This window comes from Scardinius erythrophthalmus (genome assembly GCF_964197995.2).
Source record: "Scardinius erythrophthalmus genome assembly, chromosome: 24".
NCBI classification, from domain to species: domain Eukaryota; kingdom Metazoa; phylum Chordata; class Actinopteri; order Cypriniformes; family Leuciscidae; genus Scardinius; species Scardinius erythrophthalmus.
This window is the reverse complement of record NC_138244.1, coordinates 9016796-9038495: the sequence shown is the minus strand read 5'-3', so window position 1 is coordinate 9038495 and position 21700 is coordinate 9016796. Positions and strand designations below refer to the sequence as shown.

General features: G+C 37.2%; 1 protein-coding gene across 1 annotated transcript; it reads right to left on the bottom strand.

The window, feature by feature from the left end:
* Positions 1-832: 832 nt before the first annotated feature.
* Positions 833-21259, bottom strand: accs (1-aminocyclopropane-1-carboxylate synthase homolog (Arabidopsis)(non-functional)). Its single transcript, XM_081356576.1, has 15 exons — positions 20366-21259; positions 18060-18664; positions 16815-16874; positions 14609-14679; positions 14426-14495; positions 14232-14298; positions 12831-12928; positions 12621-12698; positions 11705-11805; positions 9150-9239; positions 8778-8823; positions 8551-8692; positions 4274-4416; positions 4005-4158; positions 833-3064 (listed from the first exon to the last, which is right to left on the bottom strand). Exons 1-15 carry the CDS (start codon positions 20961-20963, stop codon positions 2658-2660), a joined length of 2730 nt encoding a protein of 909 aa, XP_081212702.1. The 5' UTR covers positions 20964-21259; the 3' UTR covers positions 833-2657.
* Between the last annotated feature and the right edge of the window lie 441 nt (positions 21260-21700).

Sequence of the window (21700 nt, the reverse complement as noted above, 5' to 3'; positions counted from 1 at the left end):
CTTTTGATCAGTTTAACTCATCCTTGATGAACAAAAGTATTGATTTATTTTATTTCTTTCCCCCAAAAATAAAATTAAAATTCTTACTGACCCCAAACTTTTGAATGGTTGTGTTTAATGTTACAAAAGCTTTCCATTTCAGATAAATGCTGTTCTTTTGAACTTTCTATTCATCATAGCATCATGAAATAAAAATGTAAATAACTGTTTTCAACATTGATAATAATCATAAATGTTTCTTGAGCATCAAATCATCATATTAGAATGATTTCTGAAGGATCATGTGACACTGAAGACTGGAGTAATGATGCTGAAAATTCAGCTTTGATCACAGGAATAAATTACACTTAACTATATATTCACATAGAAAACAGCTATTTTAAATTGTAATAATATTTCACAATATTACTGTTTTTGTTTGTATGTTTAATCAAATAAATGCAGCCTTGGTGAGCAGAACATACTTCTTTTAAAAACAGTAAAAATCTTACCGATCTAAAACTTTTGACTAAAACTTTTGACCGTGTGTGTGTGTGTGTGTGTGTGTGTGTGTAATCTGTGAAAACGACTAAAAACACTGTTATGCTGCTAGGCCAGTAGTTAGTGGTCACTTTGTAAAGAAACACTATGCGCCTATAGACTTAACACGTAATACGCATGCACATGGCGTCACAGTTTTCACAAATTCACGTTTTTTTTAGTTTACACAGAGACGATAACAATAAAAACTTGCACTTTTAAAACGTTTTTTAAAAGTTTGCATTTTCAGGTCCCCAAAAAAACAAAATGCATTTCATTTAGTTGAAAACGGTAGCATGTAAACGCTCACTTCATCCTTCTTTTGCTTTTATTGTCATAGTGGTGACACCAGAGTCTGAACCACAGTAACCATAGGAATACATCACGTGTTGCTGTGTCGTCACGGCAACGGCTAAACGGCACAGGAAAGAAAAGCTCTCCGGCAAGGTGGGCTCACCGGAAACCCCTAAAAATGGTTACTTCCTGTTGCTTGCTTTCTGCCACAGAGCTGAGATCAGTTTTGCCATAGTCTTACGAATACATGTGAGACAGTTCGTTGTAAAGGAGCAACATAACACAATGAAAATATAATTTAACATAAAACATTTTAATTGACGATGAATTCATTCGTTCAGTCAGGAGCCCTTCAAACATTTAACACCAATGAAGATTTCAGACACCAAAACAGCTTCCAAAGAAGTTTTCCTTAGAAACTGAAAAAAAACCCTTGATGGTGTCAAGAACAAGGCATTTATATAACAAATTCATCTTGTAAAGATAAGTAGTGCTGGAAAGTAAAGAAATATTTCAAACGTGAACTTTTATCCCAAAACTGAGAGCATAGTCAATTAAAAAGCTTTTTTTTTTCCCCAACAAAATATTTTTTTTTTAAATCAATTTAGAGGGGTCATAATATACATTATCATTTCACCTGAGGTTCACTTTATAATGTTAGTAACATTTCATCTTTCTTTTTTGTACATTTTGCACTCTCTCTGACACTTAATTAGGTCGCTCGCAGCATTCAGTCAATAAAAGTTTTTAATTTAATAAAAGTCTCTTCGCAAAGCTGCAACAGATTTTTTTTTTTTTTTTTTTTTGCAACAGCTCAAATTGTTAACATTTTACTGAAAAGTTCAGGGGTCTTGTAAAAATAAATATCCGTCTCTCGTTTCAAATGTTGGGATCTTTAACAGGATAAACTTACTTGAAAAGCAATAGCATAAAATATTACGCCTTGACATAGACTATCTTGAATAGACTTTAGTCTTGCTGCACTATCAAATACAGTTTCACTTATATTAATGATATATGCAGTAATGCTTAAAGGGATAGTTCACCCAAATTTTTTTATTTTGTCACCATTTACTCATCCTCATGTTGTTCCAAACCTGTATGAGTTTCTTTCTTCTGTTTAACACAAAAGAAGATATTTTAAAGATTATCAGTAAACCAGACACTTGACAGTAGCCATTGACTTCCATAGTATGAAAAAAATAAAAAATACTATAGAAGTCATTGGGGCCCCATCAACTGTCTGGTTACTGGCATTCCATAAAATATCTTTTGTGTTCAACAGAAGAAAGAATCTCATACAGGTTTGGAACAACAAGAGGGTGAGTAAGTGATGACAATTAAAATTTATGGGTGACCTATCCCTTTAAGTAAATTCCTCTTATTTTAAGGATTTCCTTGACATTTTAAGGAGGAAAATTAATAATGGGATTGTTTTTGCAGCGAATAGCACTGAGAAGCAAGTTTTAGGTTCTGAAAGTTACAATATATATTTTCATTTTAAAAAAAATAAGATCAGTTCCTTATGATAAGACCCATTTAAATCAATTTAAAGACAACAGATTGGATACTTAGAATTTGAAATGAGCGCAATTAAAGGGCCAGTCTCCAATTACAGTGATGGCCAAGGTAATAATTGAAGTATAAAAACACATCCAAGAATAACACCACCTTCTTACACTGCTGTGGTGACTCTCCACAATTCTGTTTCAATCTCTAATAACAGGGTTTGCAGTGGTGCCGTTTCTGCAATAACAGACTTTGTCTTTAAACTATACATAAGGTGAACATACCATTCATTAAAAAAGTATTTGTTTTGTAACTTGTTTCTACCAAATGTCACTCTATTTCCTGGCTTTTTCTAGCAGGTCTGTGAAAACATCCAATTGTGTTGGGTCCTTTCCGGCAGCCAGCTCAGGCTTGTGCTTCTCCAGCCAATCAGACGAGCGGATCTGCTGCCGCAGAGTACCAATCAGAGAGTCCAGACTCTCTGAGCGGATGTCGGATTGGCCATTTATAATCACAAAGCTCTCATCAGCCAATGAGACAGGCTCTGCCTTAATGTGCACAGTGTCATGTTTGGTTTGAACGCTTGAGTTCTTGAGTGTTTGTTCTTTGCACTCATCTATTGTCTTAGCGTCTTCCCTCCTCGCTGTCCCGCCGCCGTCATCCCGTTTGTCTGTCGTCCGCTGTGTTTCAGGTATCAAAGAGTCCCGAAGCTCTTCTAATGCATTTTTAATTCTCTGCACACCTGAAGAACAGTGATGTGAGAAGAATTAATGCCAATGTCAGATAGTTTGGGTTAAGCTATGCCACTTATTTAAATTGCTGCACAACACTTACTTGCATTTTGATAAATTAGGAAATGGGTTTTTATTCAGAATATTTTGAAGTTATAAGCGATTTTCATCAATGTGCAAAATTCATTTTTAAATAATAGGAGTATTTGTCATAGTATTTCCTGCTTTGGAGGCAAAACTTAGTCATAAGTTTACTCCCTGGCACAGTTTACCCCAAACCCTGTGAAACACTTTACCCCACAGATACCTTTTTTGGATACCTTCTTATCTTTCAAATAAAAAGGTCTTAAATAAGGTCAACAGATAAATAAAAATATACTAATAAAACGAAAAGGTACAAATAAAGCAATGACAATGACAGTGGCAACTTTAACCATTGAAAGGATAACTATGACAAAGGTATCGCTTTCCTTATTCAAACTGATTTTTTTTATGAATATATGATGTACCTGAAGAATGAAAGCTGTGTCAAATACTTGAATATTTATATGAGCAATATAATGCCCATAGTCATGCGAAATATCTTCATATCTATATCAGCAAGCATAATTTTGCATGAAAATATTGTTTCATTGAAAAAATTAAACATTACTTTCATATATATTGTCTTTCAATAATCCAAGGACTTTTTAAGTACCTCTTCAAAAATATGGCTACTTTCAAGAGTTTCCCAGGATATTTCATAAAGTCAAAGTACTTCAAGCACCTTGTACGAACCATTTAATAATTGTATCATTATTAATATTAATAAATAAAATGGTCACAAAAAAAAGAAAAGCAAATTAGTGACACAGCTCACCCACTGACACATCTTACCCCACTCCCCCTAACTACATATAAGATACTACAAGAAGACCGGAACTAAAATGTAAATGAGATTGATCAACAAACCTAGCTGTAGTTTGTGCTGTTGATCAGTGAAGATGATTCTGAACCAGCCTGGAGACCCACAGCTGAAGGCCTGACCGCAGCTCAGCAGAACCCTGTGCTTGAGGAAACACCTCCACACAGACAGCTCCTCGGCAAACGTCTTCTCCTTCAGAAACTACACAAACATCACACACAAACTCGTTGAACTTTAAAGAGTTTAGATGCAGACATCTGTTCTAAAGCTGCTGTGAGAGGTTATTCTGTAGTGTAAACGCCCCCTGTGACCTCACCTTACTCAAATCTGCCCAGATGAAGAATCCCCCTCCCCTGTGCAGGAAAGGTATGTCCAGTTTCTTCAGCTCCTCTGTCAGGAAGATGTGAGCCTCTCTTAGTCTGCGTCTGTTCTCCGGGAGGAACTCACTATTCAGCCAGTCTGGAAACAGCAAGAAAACTCCCTTAGTCATTTTCTGTTGTGAACGAATCATTCTTTTGAGCAAACTATTTGTTCATGAATTAGGCTCCTATGGTTCTTGAGTTCAACTCAATGACTTATGATCCAGTAGCAATGGTTAATTGCTCACTGGAAGGAAAGATTATTAGGAAATAAGGTGTTATATTTTGGCATTTCCATGGACCATAGACCATTTTAATTATACTTGTATGGTGCATTTTGGAAGCTTGAAGGCTAACATTTTAAAATGGAATTCATTCCTGTTTCAAATAGTGGAGCGGCTAAGTGCTTATGCTTGGCAGAATCGTTCAGTTTATGATACAAGCGTGAAAATTGGCATGAGCAGTCTCCATGGGTCACTTGACAAGAAAATTGTCCGAGCCACTTGAAATTTCAAGATGGCGGCCATTTTTCAAGATGGCCGACACCTTAGTGGAGCAGTTAAGTGATATAGTGGTTTATTTGGTGATACAAGCATGAAAATTGGCATGAGCAGTCTCTGTGGGTCACTTGACAATAAGCCACCTACAGCTACTTGAAATTTCAAGATGGCAGCCATTTTTCAAGATGGCCGACACCTTAGTGGAGCAATTAGGCTTAAGAAATCATTTAGTTGGTGATACAAGCATGAAAATTGCCATGAGCCTAATTGCTCCACTAAGGTGGTGGCTAGTGCTGCACGATTAATCGTATCGCAATCGCAATCGCGATGTCAAGCCTACGCGATTATATGACGCAAAATGTTGCGATTTTATATTAAATAAACAAATTAGCGCTGTTAACGCACTTATTAATGCAAATGCTTTTAAACCATTCATGCGCGATAATACATAAAAGAACGAGCTGCCTGTGAATGTCCTCCACACACACACACACACACACACATACACATACACACACACACGTGCCAGTATCAAGTTCTCTTTCGCGGTAGAACGAACAACACACGAATGCCAAAATGAACGCGTTGCCTGTGAATGTCTGACTGTGACACACAGAAAGACTCGCGCTAATATCGTGCCTGCGCACAAAACAGCATGACAGAATACAGTTCTCTTTCGAGCTTGAACGAACAATAACACACACAATTATGCCAAAATGTCTTTTTGTCGAGTGTCTTCATAACATAAGAGTAGTCTTATGATGAACATGAAGAGTTGTGATGACTCGTGAGTCGTGAAAGAATGAGGCGCGTGTGAGATCCGCGTCTCTGACAGCGGCTGGTCTTAAAGGGATAGTACACATTAGCCACTAATTACATCTGTCGCTAAAGTTATTCTATTTTTTTTTTTTTTTGCTTTTTTTTTTATTATTTTTCTTTACCCCTGACATGTATGGTTATACAGTCCCCTCCAAAAGTATTGGAACAGTGAGGCCAATTCCTTTCTTTTTCCTGTAGACTGAAAATATATGGGTTTGACATCAAAAGATGAATATGAGACAAGAGATCAACATTTCAGCTTTTATTTCCAGGTATTTACATCTGGATCTGATACACAACTTAGAAGATACAATCTTTTGTTTGAACCCACCCATTGCTCATGTGACCAAAAGTATTGGAACATGTGACTGGCAGGTGTGTTTTTTTTTTGCCCTGGTGTGTCCTATTACATTGATTATTCAAACAATAAATAGCACTGAATGTCTGCGCTCAGTTTCAGATTTTGGTTTTACCTGTGCAGAGTGCATTTATAATTAGACGTGTAACCATCATGAAAACCAGAGAGCTGTCTATGGGTGAAAAACAAGCAATTGTGAAGCTGAGAGAAGATGGAAAATCAATCAGAGCCATCGCACAAACATTGGCCATAGCCAGTACAACCATTTGGAATGTCTTGAGAAAGAAAGAAACCACAGGTGTACTAAGTAACAGACCTCGAATGGGGAGACCAAGGAAAACATCAGCAGTTGACGACAGAAACATTGTGAGAGCTGTAAAGAAAGACCCTAAAACAACTGTTAGTGACATCAGCAACAACCTCCAGAGGGCAGGAGTGAAGGTATCACAATCTACTGTTCGCAGAAGACTTCATGAACAAAAGTACAGAGGCTACACAAGAAGATGCAAACCTCTCATTAGCAAGAAGAATAAGAAGGCCAGGCTGGAATTTGCCAAACAGTACAGAGACAAGCCTCAAACATTCTGGGGCAAAGTTTTATGGACTGATGAGACAAACATTAACCTTTACCAAAGTGATGGAAAGGCTAAAGTTTGGAGAAAAAAAGGATCTGCTCATGACCCTAAACACACAAGCTCATCTGTGAAACACGGAGGAGGTAATGTCATGGCTTGGGCTTGCATGGCTTCTTCTGGGACGGGCTCATTAATCTTCATTGATGATGTAACACATGATGGCAGCAGCAAAATGAACTCAGAAGTGTACAGAAACATTTTGTCTGCCAATTTACAGAAAGATGCAACCAAACTGATTGGGAGATCCTTCATCATGCAGCAAGACAATGACCCAAAACACAGTGCCAAAACAACAAAGGAGTTCATCAGGGGCAAGAAGTGGAAGGTTTTAGACTGGCCAAGTCAATCTCCAGACTTAAACCCTATAGAGCATGCATTTTACCTGCTTAAAAAGAGACTGAAGGGAGCAGCCCCCCAAAACAAACAACAACTGAAAGAGGCTGCGGTGAAAGCCTGGAAAAGCATTACAAAAGAAGAATGCAAAAGTTTGGTTATGTCAATGGGTCACAGGCTTGATGCAGTTATTGCAAGCAAAGGATTTGCAACTAAATATTAAGTCTTATTCACTTTAATCTATTTTAAGTTAATCTGTTCCAATACTTTTGGTCACATGAGCAATGGGTGGGTTCAAACAAAAAGTTATATCTTCTAAGTTGTGTATCAGATCCAGATGTAAATACCTGGAAATAAAAGCTGAAATGTTGATCTCTTGTCTCATATTCATCTTTTGATGTCAAACCCATATATTTTCAGTCTACAGGAAAAAGAAAGGAATTGGCCTCACTGTTCCAATACTTTTGGAGGGGACTGTATGTACTCTTGTATGTAAATTATGTTTTGTTCTTGTTAAAATGCAATAAAAAAAAAAAAATCTGTCGCTAAAGTTAATCAAAGAACAAAGGGAACAGAGAAAAACACTCACTGCTCTTGACTAAAGAACTTTTTTCTTTAGGCTGATTATCACTAATCTGTGTGTGCATTTATTTTCCTTGAGAACCAAGCAAGTTGACTCATGAAACTATTTGTTTATTATATCGCATATCGCAATCGTAATCGCAATATTGACCTCAATTATCGCAATATGACATTTTCCCCAAATCGTGCAGCCCTAGTGGTGGCCATCTTGAAAAATGGCCGCCATCTTGAAATTTCAAGTAGCTGTATTGTCTAGTGACCATCAGAGACTGCTCATGCCAATTTTCATGTTTGTATCACCAAATAAACCACTATATCACTTAACTGCTCCACTAAGGTGTCGGCCATCTTGAAAAATGGCCGCCATTTTGAAATTTCAAGTAGCTGTGGGTGGCTTATTGTCTAGTGACCATCAGAGACTGCTCATGCCAATTTTCATACTTGTATCACCAAATAAACCACTATATCACTTAACTGCTGCACTAAGGTGTCGGCCATCTTGAAAAATGAAAAATCTTGAAATTTCAAGTGGCTCGGACAATTTTCTGGTCAAGTGACCCATGGAGACTGCTCATGCCAATTTTCACGCTTGTATCATAAACTGAACGATTATATCACTTAGCCGCTCCACTAAAAGCTGAATTTTCAGCATCATTACTACTCCAGTCTTCAGTGTCACATGATCCTCCAGAAATCATTCTAATATGCTAATAGAGAGACAATTTTCAAACTTCTGACCAGTAGTGTAGATACTCTGAGTAAGAATTAAGACAGTATGGCAACATTTTGGAATTCCACAACAGCATAAAAAACTTTTTAATATAGAAAAAGAGAGGGTTTAGTCCATAAAAGCATGGGGAAAAAAACAACCAGAAACATTACTATCCTTTTGAAATAATGTGATTTGGGACACACTAATACTAATCTTGCATAATAGACAGAAAAGAAAATATGGGAACTGTGAATTGTGAAAATGTTAACAAAGCAAGGGAAAAAAAAGTGTGTACCTCTATCTCGGAAAAGCTGGGCCATCTGGTATTGTGTGAGTCCCGGGACTCCGTGGAAGGCGCCCAGCTGATCCAGGGCCTGTACCAAATCTCTGTTCTCCGAGTGGACCACGCCAACTCGCATCCCTGCCATTGCAAAGTCCTATATTTGTACATAACAGAAAGTCTGAATGCAGTGCTGCAATGCCAAGAATCCGAGGAAAGGCTTTTCTGACAGTCCAAATTACCTTACTGACGCCCCACATAACATGGGTTCTCTGGGGATCTGGCAACCTGTGGAAACATTTGTGTAGTTTGTGATGATTAATACAAACACACTCACACACACCCTGAATAAAAGAAGTAATTTCTGACATTACAGTAAAGATTAAAATAATCATTAAAATTTTAATTTGGACAACATTTTCCTTTATGGGTGAAGTACACTTTTAAGTGGTTTGACTTGAATTCATTAAAATATTCAATTTAACTTGACAACTAATGATGTATACTTCAATTTAAGCAAAGGGCATATCAGATAAATATACGCAAGACTAAGTAAATTAGAATAAACAAAACACAGAAATAATAGAGAGATAGTTTATGTGCATGTCTCTCACCCGTCCAAGCTGAGAACGCTGTGAAAAGTGTCTGTCTCGCTGAACACAGAGAGCATGTAAATCTCATCTATGATCACATGAAGCTGGTGCCTGGAGCATGTGAGAGAGAAACAATGCGTAAATGAGTGCAGTTGAGGCTAGAAATTAAAATTCAAATGACATGCGTGAACACAAATGCAATTTCTCATCAATAATGTGCAACTTAATGAAGCATATGAAAACATTTGGAAAACAATGTGTGATCAGAGACCCAGTTAGTTAGCCAACCAAAAAATGAAAATAGATTTTTTTTAAATCGTTTACTCATCCCCATGTTGTTCGAAAAAAAAAGAAGTTTTAAACCCTGCTCTCACTATTCGCTTTCATTATATGGACAAAGAACAGCATAAGCATTCTTAAAAACAGCTTTTGTGTTACACAAAAGAAAGTCTAAGTTCGGAATAAGGGTGTATAATATATGATCATTTTAAATTTTGGAATCACTATCCCTTCAATATTTTTATATTGACAAAATTTCACTGGCTTCCAGATATCAAAGATCTGAATCTGAATGAAACGCTAAGCGCTGGTTTCACGGACAGGGCTTATATTAAGCCAGGATTAGGCCTTAGTAGGGGTGGGCGATATCTCGATATTTAAAATATATCGAGATATTTTTTAAACATCGATATCGATATATTGTTTATATTTATAAAAAATGTCGTTATTTCAAATGTAGGCGCGTTGCTCGTGGCCAGCGCGCTCATAATGTAAGAGACGCCGGCGCGACCACAACATTGCCCAACATCAAATGGCAAACGTAATGCAAGCGGAACGAAACTGCTCGTTATTATGTGGTTGAAGGACCGTTTATCAGTTTGGACCAAAGCAGCACGAGCCAATCGTGATCATGCGACACTGTTACTAAACGCTGCTAATAAGAGATTCAGTAAAGAAAGCATTTGAATTCGCCACAGAAGTAATAACATCGCTGCTAGATCTAGTGAGAAACATTCACATTTCTCCGTTATTAACAGATCAAACAGCTCTGACGTGGAAACCAGGAGAAACATTGTGCCATGAATGAACTATAGTGTCCACAGATCAGCAACATTCACCATGGATTTACTGTAGTAACACTAACTGCAACCATGGAGGTTTGGCAGGAATAGTAGGCTATAATGCCTTCAAGTAACATTACGTCGGTTTTATTTTGACATTATGAATACAATTGCCTCCAATGTTAATCTGAACAGATCAGCAACATTCACCATGGATTTACTGTAGTAACACTAACTGCAACCATGGAGGTTTGGCAGGAATAGTAGGCTATAATGCCTTCAAGTAACATTACGTCGGTTTTATTTTGACATTATGAATACAATTGCCTCCAATGTTAATCTGAACTAAAATAAACCTTTATTTATAACTACTACAACATTACATTCAATTTTTTCCAAGGAGCTGTTTTGTTTTATATGCTCCTAGAGTCAATTATAGCTCCAGAATTGCTCAAAGTAAAAAAATATCATACTTGATGTTAGTTTTAATTATAATAAAAAAAGAAGAAAAAAAATATATTATTTAAAAATGTTGCAGAAGCACTTGTTCCTATGTGAACTGCCTACCTCTTTGCACTTCAATAAAAAAAGACTTTGTGGTATTTGGCATATTTGTTTTTGCAATAGTTTTTGGGGGGTTCTTTTTCCTGTAAAGATAGAGATATATTTTTTGCTCCATATCGCCCAGCCCTAGGCCTTAGTTCAATTAGGGCATTTAAGTATCTTTAATAAACGTACCTTAGAAAAAACATTTCTGGTTTGCATCTTGAGACAAAACAATGACACTGGCATATTTTAAGATATGTCAGTGTATGTTGCTTTCAGTTAAAACAGCTCAAAAATGCATTTTAGTCTGGGACTAGCTTAAGCTGTGAAACCGGGGGTAAGTGCGTTCGACTTAAGGCTGCACGATTATGACAAAAATCATAATTGTTGATTATTCCCTTGAAATTGTAATTGCGATTATTAATTATGATTATCATAATTTACATTGAATGTTTTGAATAGCTTTATGCCATTGTTTGAAGCAACTGCATGTCATTTTGTTATATCAGAAAACAAGCTCAAAACACTCTTCCTGAAAAACTTTTTTTTGCTTTTCTATAGCATTAAGCCTCAAATGCCAAATATATATATTTATTTATTTAAAGAAACCAAACCAAAGTAAAAATAAATAAAAAATAGATAAGCTGTAGAAAGAAAAAAAAAACACATCTTAAGCACACAGAATATTGTAAGTGAACTTTTTTTGTGTAATTGCACCTTTAAACGATTACATAATTGTGGCATACGTAATTGTAATCGCGATTACAAATTCGATTAATTGTGCAGCCCTAGTTTGACTTGAATCAAAGCACTGTTAAGAGCGATTAGAGAGCCGATGGCTCCATATGCTTTCGAATCGCTCTCACTGGACTTTGATGTCATACATCGATTGGTCTGTGCAGTGCCGCTTCAAGTCAAACACACCTAACTGTTTTAGTTCAATGCTTGTGAGAAACTGTTTGAACTCACATTTTGGCAAACTGTAGAAAGCTGGTCATCTCTTCAGCCGAGTACACTTCTCCAAGTGGATTCTGGGGGTTTAACAGGATAAGGGCTTTGATGTTCAATCCCTATATAAAGAAAATAAAATTTTTAGAGAGCCATACATTGAGTTTTAAGTGTGTACATTTGTTTGTATCTTTAAGTTAAAGTGTCTTCATTATGTATTTGAAAAGCTCCTAACTGTGTTATGGAGGTCGCCTACAATAGGTTTCAATACATTAAAAGGTCAGAAAACACTTGAATTTTCTCATAATAAACATTGCACATCACCTCATTTCTCAAGAGTCTGAAAATGGTTAGTTCGGAGATTCAGTCTTTACATATCCCTCCTTTCCGAGAGACTGCTCTTATTGGTCAGACAACCCAGTCTGTTGTGAACTTGTGATTGGTCTACCGTTTACAATGAGTGTCGAAAACGAAACGGCGATCACCATATCTGAAGTTCACCACTGGATCTTCCTCAGCACTTGATACACAATGATACAAACCGTAACGACAGTGTCAATTCCAACGCAAGTCCTCATCCGCAGTGCTAAAAATGACCTTCTCGACATGTTGACAACACAAACCTAACTCTTCCAGGCTTCAGCTACAACTACAGAGTTTGAGGGTCAAAGCAGACGTTGTTCACAGGCAGCCAATGAGGACCATAGGCTGGCATTATGCAAATTTGTTACATTGTTACATACGTTTGTAACAGGATTGCTGACGACTCGTTTCGGCAGTTCAGAATCTATTCTTTCTTTTGGAAGACAATAAATGTATTTATCGTGCACTTCTTAAAAACTTTGCAGACCTTTTACATTCACAAACATCTACATTACACACTGCATGAAAGGTAATAATCAAAAACGCATAATAGGAGCGCTTTAAATAAAATAACCTCTTTTTGGGCATCTTTAAGGGAGTTCTCCAGTTTCTCAACAGTTAGCTGGAAAGGTCTGACATCACTTCCTGTGAGCTGCACAAACACAAAAACATACAAATAGAAAGATAAACAGAATAGCCACACGGAACAAAAATAAAACAGAAAACCACTGTAACATGTCAGTGTTACATTATTAAATCTTACACCTGAGCTTTCGCTAAGCACCTGATTATAAAGTGGCACATGGTGTAGTATGACACTGCTGTACAAGCCTACGTCCTCCGTTATAACACCATAGAAGGGCGACGGGATGAGAATGGCATCTGTAAAACAAGCACACACAAAAAAAATGAAAAATGTCCTTCAATTTGAGATTGATGCACTGTTAAAGAAAATCACTGAAATGGAGAAGCTGAATTCATTCGGCTGAGAAAAATCGACTGTACAAGTACTTTCTGTATGAAGATATCTTACACAGAAAAGTTAAAAAGACTGCAGTGAGTAACGCACAAGACAGGGAACGCATCAGCAATCGGTCATGTCACCGACACTGATGGTTATCAACCTAATTGAATCTATTTGAACCAAACTAAACAATTACTGTCTAACCTGCCAAATACAAGCGCTGAAAAGTGATTTAGAGTTGTTCCATGTGTCCCCTGTGGTTGGCTGATGCTTTTTTCGAGTTAGAAACAGAAACTGATGTGTAAAATTCCCAGATAACTCAACACAGATTCAGTTCACATAATATATATATAAAAAAAATAAGAAATCAAAGAACTTCAAAGTCCAAGATCCATTGAGAAAATGTTACTTTACATGAGAATCTTCAGTAAAACATTTTCTCGATGGATCTTGAACTTTGAACTTGTTCTTTATATCTGTAAAACAAGCACACATTATCAGGTAATATTTTCAGACACATATGGTCACTTATTTTGTTTAATTTCGCTCAATTTTGATTTCAATTTTTACACAATTACTAAAAAAGCTAAAATTTTCAAATTAAAATATAATAAAATGTACATATTTTCTCAAATCAATCCAACACTCTGGAAATACTGTAGAAATTGTTTATCCATATCCAATGATTTCAATATATTTTTTAAACACAAAGGAGAACTAACGTTTTGTTATTCGGAAAGCAGTCAATGCTACTGGTCTATGCTAGTCATTTCAAAATGGCTAAATATGAACTGATTAATTAGCCTGGCCAATATACCCTACCATTCAAAAGTTTGGGGTCCGTATGATTTAAAAAAAAAAAAAATAATAATAATACTTAGATTCAACAAAATGCATTAAATTGATCAAAACTCACAGTAAAGACCTTTATAATGTTACAAAAGATTTCTATTTTAAATAAATGCTGATATTTTGGACTTTCTATTCTTTAAAAGAATCCTGAAAAACATATTTAGCAGCACAACTGTTTTCAACATTGATAATAAGAAATGTTTCTTGAGCAGCAAATCAGCATTTAGTGTGATTTCTGAAGGAAAATGTGACGCTGAAGACTGGAGTAATGATGCTGAAAAATCAGCATATTCAGCAATTCATAGTAAGTATGAGATTGAGAAGACAAAAAGTGCAGTTGTATTCTGTAGTGATCAGATGGTCTCATACCTCCTGGGTCGCAGAGCGTTGCTGCTAAAGCCGAGAACAGAGACCCACAACCGTTCATAACAACAACCTGCAAAAAAAAAGAAAATAAGCATGTGGACTGGATTTCTCTTTCTAAAGAAAGAGGAAGACTAACAGAAATAACACAGATGCTTTAATAACATCATGCTGATGTGTGCAAAAGCAGAAAAACTCACATTCTCTGGTTTTAGAGGTTTGGGAGAATGGCAGTAGTCTGACAGGAACTTAGCAACTTCCTCTCGAAGGCTTTGGGGGAAAAGAATTCAGACACAAGAACATCAATACTGTGAAATAAAAACCTAAGCACTTGATTTCAAGGAATTATAGTTTCAACACAGTTGTGAGTTAGGTAAACTTACAAACTGTGGCCTTTCCAATCGTGGTATTGTAAGAAAGCAGGGTCAATGTGAAGCATGTCAGGTCGCATCAGCTGTCGGAGAAACCAAGAATCACAATGTGCAACAAACATTGAAAAGTGATATCCAGGCACTGAGACAATTCTTTATATTTTTGTGCATGCAAAGATTTTTGAAAGGCTTTCTTTTTGTAATAACACTTTATTATTCTTCTGAAGACAATGCAAGTGGCACTTGCATGTCCAAAACTTAATAGAGTGGTTGCTAAGACATTGGTATGCTGTTGCTAAGGTGCTCTGAGTGGCATTTAGCTTGTTTTTATTCATGGTATGCGGTTGCTATAGGGCTCAGAGGCATTCTGAGAGAAATTCTGAGACATATACTGAGAGATATTCTGAGAGATATTCGGTTGCTAGGGTGTTTTGGGTGGTTGCTCACTGGCTAAAATAGCACATCCTCAAGACTCCATGATATTGTGATAAGCCGCTTTCCGACCAAGTAGTTACAGGAACTTAATTCTTGGAACTGTCCACTTCTAAACAGTTCTAAGAACTACTCTCCCCCAAACTCGGTTTTGCTGTTTGCGTTCGCACTGGCCAAGTGGCCATAGGAACTGGTAAGAGGGGTAAGGAGTGACGCAAGCACGGTGACTTTTATTTTGACGGTGCGACGGACCTTTATTTTGGCGGCGCTGAGAACGCCAGAGCAAACAATGCTTGCATTCTCTGTGTTTATTAGTTAGCGATCTGTCTAACAGTACTGTTTAATATGTTATTAGATAGAATTGTTATAGAAAGTAGACAGTATATGAAAAAATTATTTATTATTTATTATTTAGGTTATTAGCCTATGCCGTGTGGTTGATGTCCAGTGTTGCTAGCTGGGCAGATAAACAATCATGTTTGGCTTGGTCCCCTCAAAGCTGCGTTGGATTTTTTCTTCAGCATAAAGGTTTAGAGACCCATCTATCACTGTTTTCCATGTTTGTATAGTTAGTTTATGGAGTAAATATATAATGTGTTTACATTCTAGCTGTTTTAAAAATGGCGGGTGCTGGTGTTCCGCGTGCGTTCGGTCAATCAGCGTACACTAACATCACGGGTAGTTCCTATAGTGCTGGTTTAGACCCTACTCTGAAGTAGGACCTAAATTAGTTCCTCCAAATGATGTTCCTAGAACTAAAATCGTTCCTGCGGTGCGAACACGCCGACATCCGGGTACTTCAGCCAATAGTTCTAGGAAATGTTAAAAGGTTCCTCCGGTCAGAAAGCGGCTATATATAGCTCACATTCTTTTTCTAAAGTAAGGGAGTGCTTACATGACACGGCTGTGTGTGAAATCGCCCCCATAGCCTTAAATGGTGCACTATTTGAGGGGACAGCCATTTGTAGAGGTGTCCAAAACCAAGTGGACGTGGACGTTATTGAGTGCACTCATTCAATCCCCCAATGCACCACCAAAACGAGTGTACAACTGATGTATGTTCAACAGCTAGAGAATACCCATAATGCACTGAGAGAGTCACGCCGTATTAATTCCGTGTCTGACTAAAAGATGGCGCCCGCAGCTGAATCATCCATTCATTTTCCAAACTGCTTGTCTAATGTGGTTACAGCGTCATCTCATACAGGCATAAACCCAACTTAATTATTACATTCCTTAATTAGGGTTTCCATGACAGAGTTAAAGATAACTCTTTCCATACTACTGGAGCTACCAGTTTGCAAAGTTTCAAATGATTATTAAACAGCAAGCACAAACTACGCAAAACTTTAGCCCTTCAAGCACACTCATTGTCTGAATTCACTCACTCGTTTACATTCACTCCTCTCAAGTGAACTATATATATAATATAATGTAGGGAATAGTGAATGAGGGAAAAAGGGGGCGATTTCAGGCACAGCCACGGTTTTCAACTAAAAAGCTGTCTTCCTTTACAAAGTGACATCGCCAACTACTGGCCTGGGAGCAGAATACAACCTTTTTTGTCATTTTCGCGGAACCATGTGAACGGGATCGTTTTGACAACGTTATCACCTGTATGCAAACATTTTCTAAAAAACTTAACTTTTCAGTTTTTAGTACATCGTTGTCATGTAAGCATAAGTTTAACAGGTTTTATTCACCCACCAGACGAGAAAAAAAAAAAAAAAAAAATGAAAAAGGATCTTTGCTAATGAATGCAAAACAAGTAAATCACATCTCTTACCCTTTTCTGTAGGAGGTCAAAGCATAGCTTGTTTTCACTGGTTCCCAAGTTTATAATGCCCTGAAATAAATAGAATAAAAAACCACAGCAAATTACCACATAGCAGAAGCTAGATAAACATACACACACACACAAAAAAAAAGTGTATTAAAATGAGAAAAACCACACAGATTTTCAGTTGAGTTTCCTAGAAGTCCCTAGAAGTCCCAAGAGACTTGTGGCCACTGCGTCAACCAAAGCAGTGCCGTAAAACCAAGACTTGCTTTATACAAGGCTTGTAATATCAGAACAAGCGTGAACTCTCAGACAGAGACCAAATTAAGCAAGTGACTACAGATGGGTTGTTGACATGAAATGCAGTAATTTGTCTCAATAATCTCTAATATAAGCAGATTTTATGAAATAATTAAATCAGATATTACATGGAATATTATACTGTAATTGGAATATTGTTTTAAAAATGTATGTCAAACTGCAAGATGATTTAAAATAAACTAGTTAAAAAAAAAAAGATTATTAAAAATTGTACAAAAAGGACAGGCACAGAAATGTTCATTTGAAATTAAATTTTGAAAATATGAAATGTTCAGTTAATTTAAACTAGGTATAGCCCCTCCTTACTAACTCATTCTTATTCATTACTATGATTTACTACCATGTGGGCCTGCACTGTGCAGTAAAATGTTTTTTTTGTTTTGTTTTGTTTTTTACTGATGGTGTACAGTATGTCTGGATTTGGAAAAATTAATTATACATTTTACACCTTTATATACTTACACTACGTTCAAAATTGTGGGGTTTGCAAGACATTATAAACGTCTTTAATTTCAATTTTGATCAATTGAATGCATCACTGCTGAATATATATAGGCTATATTATATATATATATATATATACATATATATATAAAAAAAAATTGTACTGCCCCCAAACTTTTGAAGGGTAATGTATACATACTACCCTATCTATCCATCTATCGGTGCTGTCTAATTGATAACTAATCACATCTAACATAAAAGTTATATTACATATTTACAAACCTTTATGTTAGATGATTTGACAGCACATACATATATAGACTATGACACAATAAACTTTACCTAAATTTTTATGCTGATATGATTTGTAATGCAAATAAAAATGCATTAAATTAAAAATGTAAACTTGCAACATTTTCATTCAATTTTGAAAACACTGATGATGAATAATAATAATAAAGTGGTACTGTTTCCAGGGAGACTAACATGAGGGTTTGAATTCTCGTCGTATTTGTTGTCATGATACTGGTTGAAGCCTTCCTGCAGGATTCCCTGGTGCAGCCGCATGCTGTTGCCACGGCGAGACAGGTATGGGCTGTACTGGGGTGTTTGATCACCCCAAAGCATGTTGGGTACAGCTTTGGCACTGTTGGGTATCAAGGTTTGTGAAGAGCTGGGCACAGGGGGCATTTCCCTGCTGGTGATGGGGCTCTGGTCTTCCGTCCCACGTGCGGAGCTCAGGACTCTGGTCAACATGGACATAAGCCGAAATTCATGTTCTCTCTCTTGCTTCGCTCGTCTCTCCTCCTGCTGCTCCCTCCGTTCCTCAGCCCGCGCCTCCTGCCGCATCCGGGCCTCCTCCAGAGCGAGGAAACGCTCTTCTGCTGTCTGCTGCCAGCTTAGATACCCAGCCATAGCGCTTGATAACCCCCCATCTGCCCCGCGAAGCACCCGCCGACGCTTCCTCTGATGGAACGAACCGGAAACCCCTTCCTGTTCACCATGGCTACCTCCGTCTCTCATCGCCATGGGAGCAGTTGCCGGGGATACACCTGCGCCGGAGGAGCCAGTCATGTTCTGGTCACTGCAATCTGTGGTGTGACATATATATAAAAAATTTACATTAAATCAGTCCTGTTTAAAGTAAAAAATATAATAGTAAAAAACTCATCAACTGATAACATAATTAAGGATTAAACAATCCTCTCAAAATTCTATTAAAACAACAGTTGGTGTGATAACATGCCAATGCTGTCGAGAACATCTGCGGTGCTGAAAGTAAGGCACTGGATAGCACACAGTGCCAACAGCAGAGACAACAATTCACTTGGCATAAACACTGCAATGCCTATGCACTTTTAAACCACACAGTCCGCCTAAATGATTATGGATTATCAGTTAAAACTGTTAGGTCAGGTCCATAGATATGTATAGACTTCAGCACGTATTCAGCGTGTGTCACTCGTAATGAAAATCAATAATGCCACAACATCCCACAGGTGAGAATGTGTTGGGTTTGTGCTATTACATGCATTAACAATATTACAGGTTTTTACTATGGTAGCCTACTTATTAATGGATTTACTTTTACTATGGTAATTTTTTAATGTTGTGTGCTGCTGAAGTCTTTTGCAGATATAGATATTCATATTCCAAACCTCTAAGACTTTTGTTCATCTTCACAAAGGAAGAACTTTCTGATGAAATCTGAGCCAGTTCTGTACTCTCCATTGACAGATACGCAACTACCAGTTTGATGCTTCAAAAAGATCATAAAGAGATTGTAAAACTAGTGGTTTAGTCCAAATTTACTGAAGAGACTTGATTGCTTTATATGATGAACAGATTGAATTTAGGCTTTTTATTCACATTTAATTCATATGGATTAGTTTTACGATCTCTTTATGAACCTTTTGAAGCATCAAAGTGGTAGTTGCGTAGCTGTCAATGGAGGGACAGAAAGCTCTCAGATTTCATCAAAAATATCTTCATTTGTGCACCGAAGATGAACAAAAGTCTTACGGGTTTGTAACAACATGAGGGCGAGTTGATGATGACAGAATTTTCATGTTCGGGTGAACTATCCCTTTAAAAATCTTGATGTTTTTCAACTTCAAGGCAAAAAAAAATAAATTAAATTGAGCAAAAAAATTAAAGTAACTATATATTGCTACAAAAAGATTTCTATTTCAAATAAATGCGGTTCTTTTTTATACCGTCCTCTGTTTATCAAAGAATTAAAAAAAAAAAAAAAAAAAAAGTATTATGGTTTCCACAAAAATATTAAGCTGCACAATCAGTTTCAGCATTGATGATAATAAATGTTTCTTGAGCAGCAAATCAGAATACTAGATTAAGTTGTCATCACAGGACATAATTACATATTTAAAAAATATATTATAATAGAAAACAATTATTTTAAATTGTAATAATATTTCACAATATAACTGTATTACTATATTTTTTTATCAAATTAATGCAGCCTTGTGAGCATTCGCGTATTTTTATCATTAATTAATAGAATAGAGTAGATTAGAATAGATTATTACACACCAATTGGTAATAGTGTTACATCACATGCCACATGTCAAACCTACTGTCTCCTCAAATAACCCTTATTATTGAGTCACACTCATTTATATCTTTCTATCCATATAGGCAACAAGTGCCTGTATTGTGCAATATCTGTGTATACTGTGTTTGGTTGCTGTTGTTGCACTGAAATCACTGACATATACATCCATAAACATCCATGTTTGTTTATCTATTCATCAACTGATTGTGTATGATACCTGATGGGGAACAGATGACATGCGTGTTTCCCTGCTCTCCGTCCATCTCAGCCTGTTCGTCTGTGTTTGGACCAGCATTTTTGTGTTCAGCACCGGCTTCATCCTCCTCATCAACAGGTCCGAACTCGTAGAGCATCTCGGGAGGGCCCGCCGCTTCATCATCCGAGCTCATCACCTCCGTCTTGATCTCCAGGATTTCACCTGGTCTGGGCGGGTTAGTCTCTGACCCCTGCAGCCCGATGACCTGGTTCGCAACCGAACCGCTCCACAAGGGCAAAGTAGAACCCGAGGTTGCGGCCGATCGGTTACTCTGAGCCCTCTCCATCAGCTCGTAATACCTCGCGGATCTCAAAGTCTTCTGTTTGTACTCAAGCTTCAACTTTTTTATCTTCTCCCTGCATTGATCCCCGGTCCGGTTGATGCCCTTCTGCCGCAGAGTGCTGGCGATTCTGTTGAACACATGCTGGTTTCTGAGACAGGTTACCAGCTCGGTTTGGACCGGCACGTCCGACCAGATCTGCAGCAGCTCCAGTACCTCTGGTTCGGACCAGTTGCTGCCGCGTTCGTACTTTTTACCGTACACGTGAATCAAATGCATCGCAGCACTACAAATAAAGCTACAGTGTTATATTTATAGATTGCTGCAAATATGTTCACGCATTGGTATGGCACCGCGTGTATGTGACTAAAAGCAAATGCATTAAAATATTACAACTCCAGCGTGTGTTACTGTAATCAATCATCTAGAACGCGCACTGGTCGCCTACTTTACCCAGACCGGAACCAGATTCCTTTACTTTCTAAAACAGTCTTGGTGCATTTTCAGCTCGATGCTTTTGTTCTTTTTTGAAACAAGTCCTGATACATCCGGGTTCACGGCACATGCGTGCTGTCCTTATTCCGGGATAAATTTGGACCGTGACAACAAAGAACGGCGCTGCGCATGCGCTGAAAGAGGCCCGTTGAGGAGACTCACTTGTTGCTCGGGCGCGCCATCTAGTGCTAACATTAGCATTTTGAGCCACTGCGCGATATTTATTCACATTTACTTATTAGCGAGATCGTGGATTGGCATCTGTTTATATTATTGTATTAGACAACAAACAAATTAACATATAATGACAATTAAACTATTTTTTCCCCCTAATTTCCTCAGTGTGTATTTTATATTAAAGTTACAAAGATTAATGTTGTAATAAATGTAATGCTTATTGTTAGTTAATGTTTGTTAATTAATGTTAACTAATGGGACATTATTGTAAAATATTGAAAGTTTTCTTATGGTGATTTTTATTATTGCAGTATTATTCCTACTGGACATACCTTCATTGTTGT

Coding starts and splice junctions, on each gene's coding strand:
- accs (XM_081356576.1), bottom strand. CDS start 20,963: ATGCATTTGATTCACGTGTACGGTAAAAAGTACGAACGCGGCAGCAAC. Junction 14,299..14,425: donor AACCTCTAAAACCAGAGAAT/GTGAGTTTTTCT, acceptor TTTTTTTTGCAG/GTTGTTGTTATGAACGGTTG. Junction 9,240..11,704: donor TTTCTACAGTTTGCCAAAAT/GTGAGTTCAAAC, acceptor CACATGCTCCAG/GCACCAGCTTCATGTGATCA.